At 41.4% G+C, this 12358-nt stretch overlaps 1 protein-coding gene across 1 annotated transcript; it reads left to right on the plus strand.

The window, feature by feature from the left end:
- The first annotated feature begins 9724 nt into the window (after positions 1-9724).
- On the plus strand, positions 9725-10594 carry LOC128053122 (proline-rich protein 23C-like). Its single transcript, XM_052645596.1, has one exon. It carries the CDS (start codon positions 9725-9727, stop codon positions 10592-10594), a length of 870 nt encoding a protein of 289 aa, XP_052501556.1.
- Positions 10595-12358: the final 1764 nt, after the last annotated feature.

The following is a 12358-nucleotide window of genomic DNA, read 5'->3' on the forward strand; positions in this document are numbered from 1 at the left end:
AAAATTGCTGGAATAATATTATTGAAGAGGCGAAATGAGATGAGATCACTTGCAAATATGGAGGGAGTGACCTTTGCTAGGTTTCAGTGAAAAGGTTGGATTGATGAATTTTTCCAAATGGACAGAAGGATTGATAGAGTATGGATATTTAAAAGACTAAGCTAGGAATTCAGATGGTCAATAGGTATATGAAAAGAAGTGCAACATCTCTAATTAATAGAGAAATGCAAATCAAAACTATAATAAGGTACCACCTCAAACTGGTCAGAATGGCCATCATCAAAAAGTACAAATAACAAACGCTGGAGAGGGTGAAGACAAAAGGAAACCCTCCTACGCCGTTGGTGGGAATTCAAGTTGGTGCAGCTACTATGGAAAACAGTATGGAGGTTCCTCAGAACTCTAAAAACAGAACTACCTAACGATCTAGCAATGTCATTTCTGGACATATATCCAGACAAAACTGTAGTTCAAAAAGATATATGCATTCCTATGTTCACAGCAGCACTATTCACAATAAGCAAGACATGGAAACAACTTAAATGTCCATCAACAGGTAAATGGATAAAGATGTGATACATATATACAATGGAATACCACTTAGCTGTAAAAAAGAACAAAATGATGCCATTTGCAAAAACATGAATGCAACTAGAGACTAAATGAAAGTAAATCAGAAAGAGAACGACAAATACCATATGATATCACTTATATGTTGAATAAGACACAAATGAACCTCTCTATGAAACAGAAACAGACTCACATACAGAACAGACATGTGGTTGCCAAGATGGAGGGGTAGCAGGGGAGGAACAGACCAGGAGTTTGGGGTTAGTAGATGCAAACTAGTCCATATAGAATGGATAAACAACAAGCCCTGCTGTATAGCACAAGGAACAATATTCAATATCCTGAAATAAACCACAATGGGAAAGAATATAAAAAGAATATATATATATATGAATCACTCTTTGTGGTACAGAAGAAATTAACACAACATTGTAAATAAACTATACTTCAATAAAAACTATACTTTAATAATAAAACACTGAGATTAAAGTGATCTAAATAAATAGGGAGACACATATGATTCATGACAGAAGTCATGTTCCTGATTGAAAGACTAAATATTGTCAAAACAGCAATTCTTTCCAAATTGAGCTGTACATGAATCTAGCAGGCATTAATCAGAAATTGACAAACTGATTCTAAAATTCATATGGAAATGCAAAGCATCTAGAATTGTAATGACAACATTTATAAAGAACAAAGTTGAAGGACTTAAGCTAACTTAAGTTTCAAATCTTATTCAAAAGATACAATAATCAAGACAGTGTGGTACTGGCAGAAGAATAGTCATACAACAGGTCAAAGGAACTAAGTTACGAGTCAGAAACAAATATTTACATTTATGATCAATTCATTTCTGACAAAAGTTCCAAGACAATTAAATGTAAAACATAGTCTTTTTAAAAATTGAATATTCACATTAAAAATCTGAAACAATTATTTCACATTACACACATGCAAAAAAACACAAACTGGATCATAGATCTAGATGTAAAAATTAAAACTATTAATTTCTTCAAAAAAAGAGAAGGAAATCTCTGACCTTGGTTAGGCTGAAGGTTCTTAGATATAAAATCAAAGTTACAATTCATCTTTTCAATTTGGCATTTTGAAAGTGATCAAAATTTTAAACACATGCAAATCAAAAATCACTAATAAGAATTTTTAAATACACCCAAAACTAATATAACATTATATGCCAATTATATTCCAATGAAACAATGGAAGAAAGTCCATAAAATAGGAGAAAATATGTGCAATCAGGTATCAGATAAAGGACTGTATCCAGAATATACAAAAAACTGTAACAACTCAAACATAAGGCAAATGATAGAATTTTTTAATGGACAAAGATGTTAATACATCTTAACCATAAAAGATACACAACACAGGCTTAGCCAATACACTCATGAGAAGATGTGCACCATTATTAGTCATTAGGGAAATGCAAATTAAAACCACAATGACATACCAAAACACACTCACTAGAATGGCTATATTCAAAGAGACAGACAATACTAAATGATGGTGAGACTGAGGAAAGATTAAAATGCCCATTCGTTGCTTGTGGGAATATAAAATGGTACAGCCATTTTAGAAAACCATTCCACAGGTTTATTTTTAAGTAGAACATAAACTTGCCATTCGACCCAAGAATTCCACTCCTTGGAATCTTTGCAAGAGACCTAAAAACATATGACCTCACAAAGACATGTGTATGAGTGTTCATAGCAGCATTACTCCTAACAGCCCCAAAATGGAAATAATCCAAATGTCCAAATACTGGTGAATGTACAAACACGTTGTATTTCATACAATAGATACTATTGCTCAAGAAAATGGAACAATTAGCAATATAATATTCTATAACATGGATAACAATTGCTAAAACAGGAATAAACTTCCAAAACAGTACACTAACTGAAACAAGTCAGATGCAAAAGACTACACACTGAATGGTTCATTCTACGAAATAACTAGTAAAAAGGCAAATTTAAAGAAAAAGAGGCAATCACCTCAAGAGATGAAAAGTGAAAAGTGAAAGTGAAGTCGCTCAGTCGTGTCTGACTCTTTGCGATCCCATGGACTGTAGCCTACCAGGCTCCTCCGTCCGTGGGACTTTCCAGGCAAGAGTACTGGAGTGGGTTGCCGTTGCCTTCTCCAGGAGATCTTCCCAACCCAGGGATCGAACCCAGGTCTCCCGCATTGCAGGCAGGCGCTTTACCATCTGAGCCACCAGGGAAGACTGCAAATAGGCATAAAGGAAATTTTTGAGGTGAAAAAGATATTCTAAAACTGCTATGGTGATGGTAGCCCAACTCCATAAGTTTATTAATAACCATTAAATTGAAAAAAGAAATATTAAAATCACTGTAAGGAGCAAATGGATATGATGTGTCTCTTGAAGACACAGGATCGCCTATTAATATTCAAGTCCAAAAAATATAATTTTAATCTTTTTATAAGGAAACATCAGAGAATCCCAAATTGAGGAACACCAGCAAATAACTACCTATAATTTTCAAAAATATTAATGGCTTGAAAAACAACAGAAGGTTAAGGAACTATCCCAGATAAAATTTAACTAAGGAAACATGACATTTGAATGAAATGTATGATCCTGACCTGACCCGCATCTTCTAGACAAAAATAAAAACGGACACTATTAGATAAAAGTAGACAAAAATACAAACTTTCAGTTATAAGATAAACAAGTACTAGGAATGTAATGTATAGCACACTATATGTAATTAATACTACTGTACGTCATACATGAGAGATAAGAGAATAAATCCAAACAGTTCTCAACACAAGAAAAACAAACTTTTTCCTATTTTTAAATTTTCTATCTATAGGCGATGAGGGATTTTCACTAAACTTATTGTGGGAATTAAGACAAATCACTATGCTGCACATCTTAAATAGTGCTGCATGACAATTATATCTCAATAAAGATGGAAGAAAAAATAATGGTAAATTAAAATTTTCAAATTGATAAAGAGTGATATACAATAAAGAACATTGTTCGTACAATTGACAAAACTGGAAAATGAACCGTGGATTAAAGCATGACAGCAATTTTAAATTTTTTTAATTTGATAATTGTTCTAAAAATATATGAGAGAATATTCTTATTAGGAAATATACACTGAACAATTCTGAGGAAAAGAGTCTGAATATATACAACTTACTCTGTAATGATTCAAAGAATATAAATATAAATATAAATATACCCTGTGGTCTTTTTGAAAGATAGAACTAAAGAATGATAAGGCAAAGTGTTAAAAAAAAATTAATAAAGGATAGATGAGAATTCTTCATAGTGTTTTTGCAATGTTTCTGTAAGTTTGGAAATATTTCCAGATAAAGCATTAAATATTCAATAAAACAGCAAGAGCTTGATAATTCTTTGACATGACACTTACTTTGAAGCACCATGTTTAACAGGCAAATATTAGCAGGAGTCCCACCAAAGTCTAAAACAAGAAAAAGATGACACTTTTCCAATATTTGACTGGAGATACTAGTCCACAAAATTATACAAGAGAAAAAAAAAATGTTTAAAATCTTAAAGGGAAGGCAAATAAGACCATTTGCAGACCATATGATTGTAAACCAAAGAAATAACTAGAAAAAATGAGAATTCTATAAGAAATCTAAATTCAAAATTAAGATACAGAAATCATTGTCTTTCACATCACAGGGAAGCTGAAAAAAAAATGTATTTGGTTAAAAAAAAAAAAACCTGTATTTAGCTTTAGCTTCAGCCTCACCCTTTAAAATGCCAAATAACTACTGCAACAACAGGTTTGTCTTAAAAACTCCTTAAAAAGTAAAAGATTAATAATATTGTGACAACACAGGCCATCATAAAATATTACATCACTGGGACAGCATCAATTGTTGTTCAGTCACTCAATCGTGTCTGACTCTTTGCAGCCCACAGACTGTAGCACGAAAGGTTTCCCAGTCCTTCACCATCTCCCAGAGCTTGCTCAAACCCAAGTCCATTGAGTCAGTGATGCCATCCAACCATCTCATCCTCTGTCATCTCCTTCTCCTCCTGCCCTCAATATTTCCCAGCATCAGGGTCTTTTCCAATGAGTTGGCTCTTCACATCAGGTGGCTGAAGTATTGGAGTTTCAACTTCAGCATCAGTCCTTTCAATGAATATTCGGGGTTGATTTCCTTTAGGACTGACTGATTTGATCTCCTTGTTATCCAAGCATCACTAATCCAACACAATTCATCACTGTGACACACTCAGGAAGCACAGCATAATATGCCAGGATTACTGTGAGTTAAGCACAGAGTGAGTGGACCGCTACCTTACTCTGCTACAGGCAAAGACAAACGTGTTGCTGTCCAAGAAATGTTTGAAGCTGCCTTTTCTTACACAACATTTTCATATAAAAGCCTGTATTGCATGTTGGAAAAGGGCTCTCCAATAAAAGATAGAAGAGATAATGTATGTTGTGGATGACAATACCAAATAACAGTAAGCTCTAACATTTTGCCGAAAAAGACCCACAATACATTGCCATTCCAGGAAGAAAACATCCCATGTCATGTTTGTACATACACAGAAAAGGATTTTGACATAATAAACACTGGATTGGGAGGTGGTGGGGATTTTCTAAAATATGTATTCAGGTATTATTCCTAAAGTAAATAAAATAAATAAGAATTTTTAAAAGCTACTTATGTATTTTGTGCTTCCCTGGTGGTTCACATGTTAAAGCGTCTGTCTGCAATGCAGGAGACCTGGGTTCGATCCCTGGGTCGGGAAGATTCCCTGGAGAAGGCAACGGCAACCCACTCCAGTACTCTTGCCTGGAAAATCCCATGGACAGAGGAGCCTGGTAGGCTATAGCCCATGGGGACGCAAAGAGTCGGACACAACTGAGCAACTTCACTATGTATTCTAGGGGGACAACAGGATGGCCCTCATTAGAGGGAGGAAAGTGAAAGTGTTAGTTGCTCAATCATGTCTGGCTCTTTGCGACCCCATGGACCATAGCCCACCCAGGCTCCTCTGTCCATGTGATTTTCTGAGCCACCAGGAAAGCCCGCATTAGAGGGAGGATCTGCAGGGAATCAGAATCTATTTGCTAATTCCTCCCTCACAGTTGTTCAATCAGTTCACATTGATTGGATAGACAGTAATGACTTACACCAACAAAAGCCAATGAGTGGGCCTGATAAATCACTCTGACAGTCTCTGTGCATCTTAGAGTAAAGGAAAATAAGGCAAAATTAAAGATATCTGATCTGGTACCCAGTGAGCCATTCTTGAATTATACAGATGTTCAGAAAACGAAGATCATGGCATCTGGTCCCATCACTTCATGGGAAATAGATGGGGAAACAGTGGAAATAGTGTCAGACTTTATTTTGGGGGGCTCCAAAAATCACTGCAGATGGTGATTGCAGCCATAAAATTAAAAGACGCTTACTCCTTGGAAGAAACGTTATGACTAACCTAGATAGCATATTGAAAAGCAGAGATGTTACTTTGCCAAAAAAGCTCCGTCTAGTCAAGGCTATGGTTTTTCCAGTAGTCATGTATGGATGTGAGACTTGGACTGTGAAGAAAGCTAAGCGCCAAAGAATTGATGCTTTTGAACTGCAGTGTTGGAGAAGACTCTTGAGAGTTCCTTGGACTGCAAGAAGATCCAACCAGTCCATCCTAAAGGAGATTGGCCCTGGGATTTCTTTGGAGGGAATGATGCTAAAGCTGAAACTTTGGCCACCTCATATGAAAAGTTGACTCATTGGAAAAGACTCTGATGCTGGGAGGGATTGGGGGCAGAAGGAGAAGGGGACGACAGAGGATGAGATGGCTGGATGGCATCACTGACTCGATGGACATGAGTCTGAGTGAACTCTGGGAGTTGGTGATGGACAGGGAGGCCTGGCGTGCTGCAATTCATGGGGTCACAAAGAGTCGGATACAACTGAGCAACTGAACTGAACTGAACTATGCCACGAGAAAACCTGAAAGATTACTTTCTAACAGATCAGACCGCTTTCCAGAATGATGATGATGACAACGATATTTTTTTACCATTCATTGAATGTTGGCTACTTGCCAGGCACTGTTTAAGATGCTGAGAATACAGTTATAGTGTCACGTGAGAATAGACAGATTATAATCATGATAAAGAGTGAATAGTTACTATTCTCTGGTGGCTCAGACAGTAAAGAATCTGCCTGCAACGTAAGAGACCCAGGTTCAATCACCAGGTCCAGAAGATTCCCCTGGAGCAGGAAATGGCAACCCACTCCAGTATTCTTGCCTGGAAAATCCCATGGACAGAGGAGCCTAGTGGGCTACAGTCCATGTGAACTCTGCAAAGAGTCAGACATGACTGAGTGACTAACACTTTCACTTTCACTTGGCACTTACCCTATTCCGAGAACATTTTATGTACATTATCTCACAACCCTCCTGCACAGTAGATGGCATTCTGTCCACTTCATGTGTAAGGACACTTGAGACCAGAGAAGGTGAAATGACTGGCCTATAATCACCCACTTAGAAAGGGGCTGACCATGAAAATTCCTTGGCAGTCCAGTTGTTAGAATGCTACACTTCCACTGCAGGGGTCTTGGGATTGGTCCCTGGTCCAGGAACTAGGATTCTGACAAGCTGAGTTACACAGCCAAGTAAAAGAAAGAAAGAGGCTGATCAGAAGAGAAAATCAGTTGCCTCTATGCCAGGCCCCTAGTAATTGGTTTTATCTCAGGACGGGACCACATTCCCTTGGAAGGGGAGCTCACAGTGACAATTCATAGGGCCCAGAACAATGATGAGCCCAAGTGTGAAACTACGGAGGTCAGGAGAGTAGTGGACAAGAGGTGGCACAAGGCAGAGACAGGAGCCACCTCATTCGGGGCTTCAATACCAGTTATGCCAAGAGTTGTGAGCCACACCTGGTGTCCTGGCCAGGTTTTGGCTCTTCCATCCATCCCTTAAAACACAGCATGTCCACACTCACTGTCCTGAAAATAGAACTCTCATTGAACTATCCTTGACCATGGGATGTCCAAGCATCACCAACAGAACTCCAACAGAGTCTGGTTGGGAGTGCCCCAAAAGCAGTGTTCAGCCCCTGCATGTTCCCTCAGCAACATTCCTGATCTATACAGGGAATTTCTTAGCCCACAGGCAAGACCCTGGAATGCATCCATGAGAGAGGATGCAGGAAGGAGTATAGGGGAAACCACTGAAGGCAGGCCCAGGAAGGTTGAATTTCCTTCTTGACTTTGTCACGAACATGACCTCAACCATACACTGCCCTGTTCCTGAACCCCTCATATTCTGAGTGAAAATAAGTTCCATCATCTTAACTTCAGGCCCCAAACAGAATCTTTATGGAGCTGCTTAAGGAGAATTCCTATGACCATGGCCCCCAGAAGTCTGATCAGTGGTTCTGGGATGTGGCATAGAATCTGCATTTAACACTAACTGGACAGAGAAGGTCAGTTTCTACCAATTCACAAATCACTAGCTTGAATGTCCATCAAAGGAAGCCTGATTTTAATGGAATTCTGTATGAGGGAATATGATGTGGCCCTAAAAATGAGACCATAAAAGCTATTTTGTAAAAAGGGACAAAGTGAGCAATCATGTGGTGAAAGTGAAAGTGAAGTTGCTCAGTCATGTCCAACTCTTTGCGTGGACTGTAGCCTACCAGGCTCCTGTCTCCATGGGATTCTCCATCTCATCCTCTGTCGTCCCCTTCTCCTCCTGCCCTCAATCCCTCCCAGCATCAGAGTCTTTTCCAATGAGTCAACTCTTCGTATGAGGTGGCCAAAGTACTGGAGTTTCAGCTTTAGCATCATTCCTTCCAAAGAACACCCAGGGCTGATCTCCTTTAGAATGGACTGGTTGGATCTCCTTGCAGTCCAAGGGACTCTCAAGAGTCTTCTCCAACACCACAGTTCAAAAGCATCAATTCTTCGGCGCTCAGCCTTCTTCACAGTCCAAGTCTCACATCCATACATGACTACTGGAAAAACCATAGCCTTGACTAGACGGACCTTAGTCGGCAAAGTAATATCTCTGCTTTTGAATATGCTATCTAGGTTAGTCATAACTTTTCTTCCAAGGAGTAAGTGTCTTTTAATTTCTAGACGTGCCTTTAAAGTGATACCCAGATTAAAGGCGCTGCCGCCTGCATCACCTGGAGGGGAGCCTGATGGGTCAAACGATCCTCTGCTACTTCCGGGCTCCTGACCAATTGTTTCTTCCTTTGGGACGACCATTGAGCCGCAACAGATACACCTCTGAGTGTAGTGTAGGTCAAATTCGATACACTAAACTCTTGGTTTAGTGATGGAAGTATAACAATGACCATCGTGCTAAACAGATACATACATAAGTTGATCGTGCAGCAGTTGCTATTAAGACACTCAATTCTAACATTGCTTTCCCTTCCAACACACCTGCAAGGATCTGGCAGTCATTAACAACAGACAAAGGCTTAAGAATGCCATCCAAAAACTCACCTCACTATTGGACCAAAAGAAGATACGAGATCACTGCCAGGGCGAGGTCTCAGGGGATGAAGGAACTACATTTCAGGGTCCTGGTGCAGCGTTCCAATGGTGGGACTAGAAACGTAATCGGTTTTCCGGTTAAGGTTTTCCGCATCTGAGGCCAACACGAGGAAGGCCAAGGACTTCGTCCAGGAGTGGCACGATTGCTCCGCCCCCTTCAGGCCTATAAAAGCATCTACACTGAACTACCCACCAGGGTCAGGACTCTTCGGCTTCCCAGACTACTCCATTTCTGTAGGCGGAGCCTAGGAAGAGGCGGGGCTTAGCGTGAGTCGGTTTAGCGTGAGGCTGCTTTGCGACTCAGGTTCCGCCGGCTTCACTCACGGCACCCTTGGCCCACTCCTGTGCAAACCCGTCCACGTGAGGAGATGAAGCTCAAACTCGCTCTTGCGACTGAACGCAGCAGCTCCCCTAGAAGCCACGGCTGAGTGACTCCCCAGAGGCAACCCCAGAGTTCCGAAGACTCGTCCTGCGTTCCTGCGCCCCACCGCCCCGCGTCGGCCTCACCTGTCAAGCCGACCTGTCACTGCCTGCAGGACCCAGCCCTCTGTCGCCTTCTGCCAGGTCCCAGGCCCGCGGCGACACTCACATGATGGGCTGCCGACCGCGCAGCCCCACCGCCTACCCTGAGGACCCGTGGGAACCGCAGGACGGAGGACCCGGCCCTGCCAAGCGCCCCAAGTCCGAGTCTGAGGCGGCGCCCAGCCTGGATAACCTGGCCTGGTCCCCGACAGCAGGCACCCTCATCTTCGTGGCTGTCCTGCCGGCGGGATGTGCTCTGCACGTGCTCCTGGACGACGTCGAACTGCTGCTGGAGCCCGAGCCAACGTCTGTGAGGCAAGTGTGTCTCGGAGGTCGCATCCTCATGCTGGTTCCCGAGGCCCTCCTGGGCTCGGGTGTGGAAGGGCCGTGGGGGCAGGGCCTAGAACCGGGCGCTGTCCTGAGCCCTCCCGGGGAGTACGTGGCCCTGGAGCCGGGACTCTCCTGTGCCGCTGTCCCAGAGATCGCCTGCCAGGGAGAGGCCAGCGAGGAGGACGCGAATGCTGACGCTGACTTCCTGCTGGGCTGGATGGATGCTGCCTCAGTCCCAGTCGCTGAGCTCCGCTGTTCTGCTGAAAGTTTGACTCACTTTGACCTGTTCGACATAGTCTCAGAGCCCTCCCCTCGGGCCTCCAATCCTAGTCCAGAGAGAGGCTCTCCTCAGCACGACGACAACCTGGACTTGCACCTTCTGGAGCCCTTTCCTGACTCACCACTCCAACCTCTACCTCCTTCTCCGAGTCCAGGTCCCCAGGAGCGCCCCTGTCGCCCTCCTGGTCCTCCTTGCAAGGCCCGGAGATGCCTGTTCCCTGAATCCACTGCCTCCCACAATTCCTGGACACCTGAGCGGGCACCAGGACAGAGTCTTCCGATGTTGGTTGTGTATATATTGCACACACCGAAAGAATCACACCAATAGATCCTTTTTGGATGCAGGCTGCAGGTTTTTCTTTAAAAATTTTTTTAAATTTATTTTTTAATTGGTGGAAAATTGCTTTACAATTTTGCGTTGGTTTCTGCAATACAACAATGTGAATCAGTCACAATTATATATATTTATAAATATGCCTTCCTACCTGACCCTCCCTTTCCTCCCCTCATCCCACCTCTCTAGTTCACCAGGCTGTGCTCCCTGTGTTGTTTAGCAACTTCCCACTATTTATCTATTTAATACATGATAGCATATATGTGTCAATGCTACCTTCTCAATTCGTCCCACCCTCACCTTTCCCCACTGTGATCACAAGTCCATTCTTTAGGTTCATCAGTGCCATTTTTCTGGATTCCATATATATGTGTTAATATAGGATACTTGTTTTTCCCTTTCTGACTTACTTCACTCTGTGTTTGGGGCTTTAGGTTCATCCACCTCAGTGCAATTGACTCAAATCCATTACTTTTTTACGGCTGAGTAATATTCCATTGTATAAATGTACCACCTCTTTATCCATTCATATGTTGATGGACCTAGATAGGTTGCTTCCATATCCTGGCTATTGTAAATATTGCTGCAGTGAACACTGGGGTACAAGTGACTTTTAGAATTGCAGTCTTCTCAGGATATATGCCCAGTACTGGGATTGCTGGGTCATGTGGTAGATTTATTCCTAGTTTTTTAAGGAATATCCACACTGTTTTCCATAGTGGCTGTATCAGTTTACATTCCCACCAAAGTATAGAAGGGTTCTATTTAATGGGAATAAAAACAAAAATAAACACTAGTGACCTAATAAGACATAAAAGCTTTTGCACAGCAAAGGAAACTATAAACAAGATGAGAAGATAACCCTCAGAATGGGATAAAATAATTGCCAATGAAGCATAGAAGAAGGATTAATTTCCAAAATATATAAGCAGTTCATACAGCTCAGTATCAGAAAAAACAGACAATCCCAATCCAAAATGGGCAGAAGGCCTACAGAGACATTTTTCTAAAGAAGACATACAAATGGCCAATAAACACATGAAAAGATGCTTCATATCACTCATTATTAGAGAAATGCAAATAAAAACTACAACGAAATACCACCTCACACCAGTCAGAATGGCCATCATCAAAAAGTCTACAAACAACAAATGCTGCAGAGAATGTGTACTGTCTAATTTTGATGAGTGGTTACCTAAAACACCTGAAAGGAGCTCACCTGGGCAAAAAAAAGGCATCTTCAAATGTAGCATTGTTTCAGGCACCTTACTGTTGCTTAGGTTTTCTCTAGGATGGACACTCAAGCAGTTCTATCCCCCAGCTTTCTTCATAGCTAAACCACAGCACTTTTCTAGTAAATATTAAAAACCATCTTTTCTCAAGCATCCTACCATTGCCCCTTCCACTTCTTTTCCTGTAAATAGGGTAATTTATAAATTTCCAGGTTTTGGTCCTAGTGTCCATCTAAATTAATAATATGACAATCCTCTACCCTGTTTTACCTTTTCTGGATGGCCTTTGTGGGGATCTCACTACAGGTTCTATGGGACAAATGTAATTAGATACGAGACTCAGAATGGGGAACAATGATTATGGGCTCTTCTCTTTTTGAAAGGCTAGGTTGGCAAATTAACTCTATTGCTGTTTTTGTGGGAGTATTTTCCAAAAATGGACTCCGCTCGTAGCTCAGTCGGTGAAGAATCCACCTGCAATGCAGGAGACCCTGGTTTGGTTCCTGGGTCCAGAAGATCCCCTGGA

Source organism: Budorcas taxicolor, chromosome 1, assembly GCF_023091745.1.
Source record: "Budorcas taxicolor isolate Tak-1 chromosome 1, Takin1.1, whole genome shotgun sequence".
NCBI classification, from domain to species: Eukaryota; Metazoa; Chordata; class Mammalia; order Artiodactyla; family Bovidae; genus Budorcas; species Budorcas taxicolor.

Coding starts and splice junctions, on each gene's coding strand:
- LOC128053122 (XM_052645596.1), top strand. CDS start 9,725: ATGATGGGCTGCCGACCGCGCAGCCCCACCGCCTACCCTGAGGACCCG.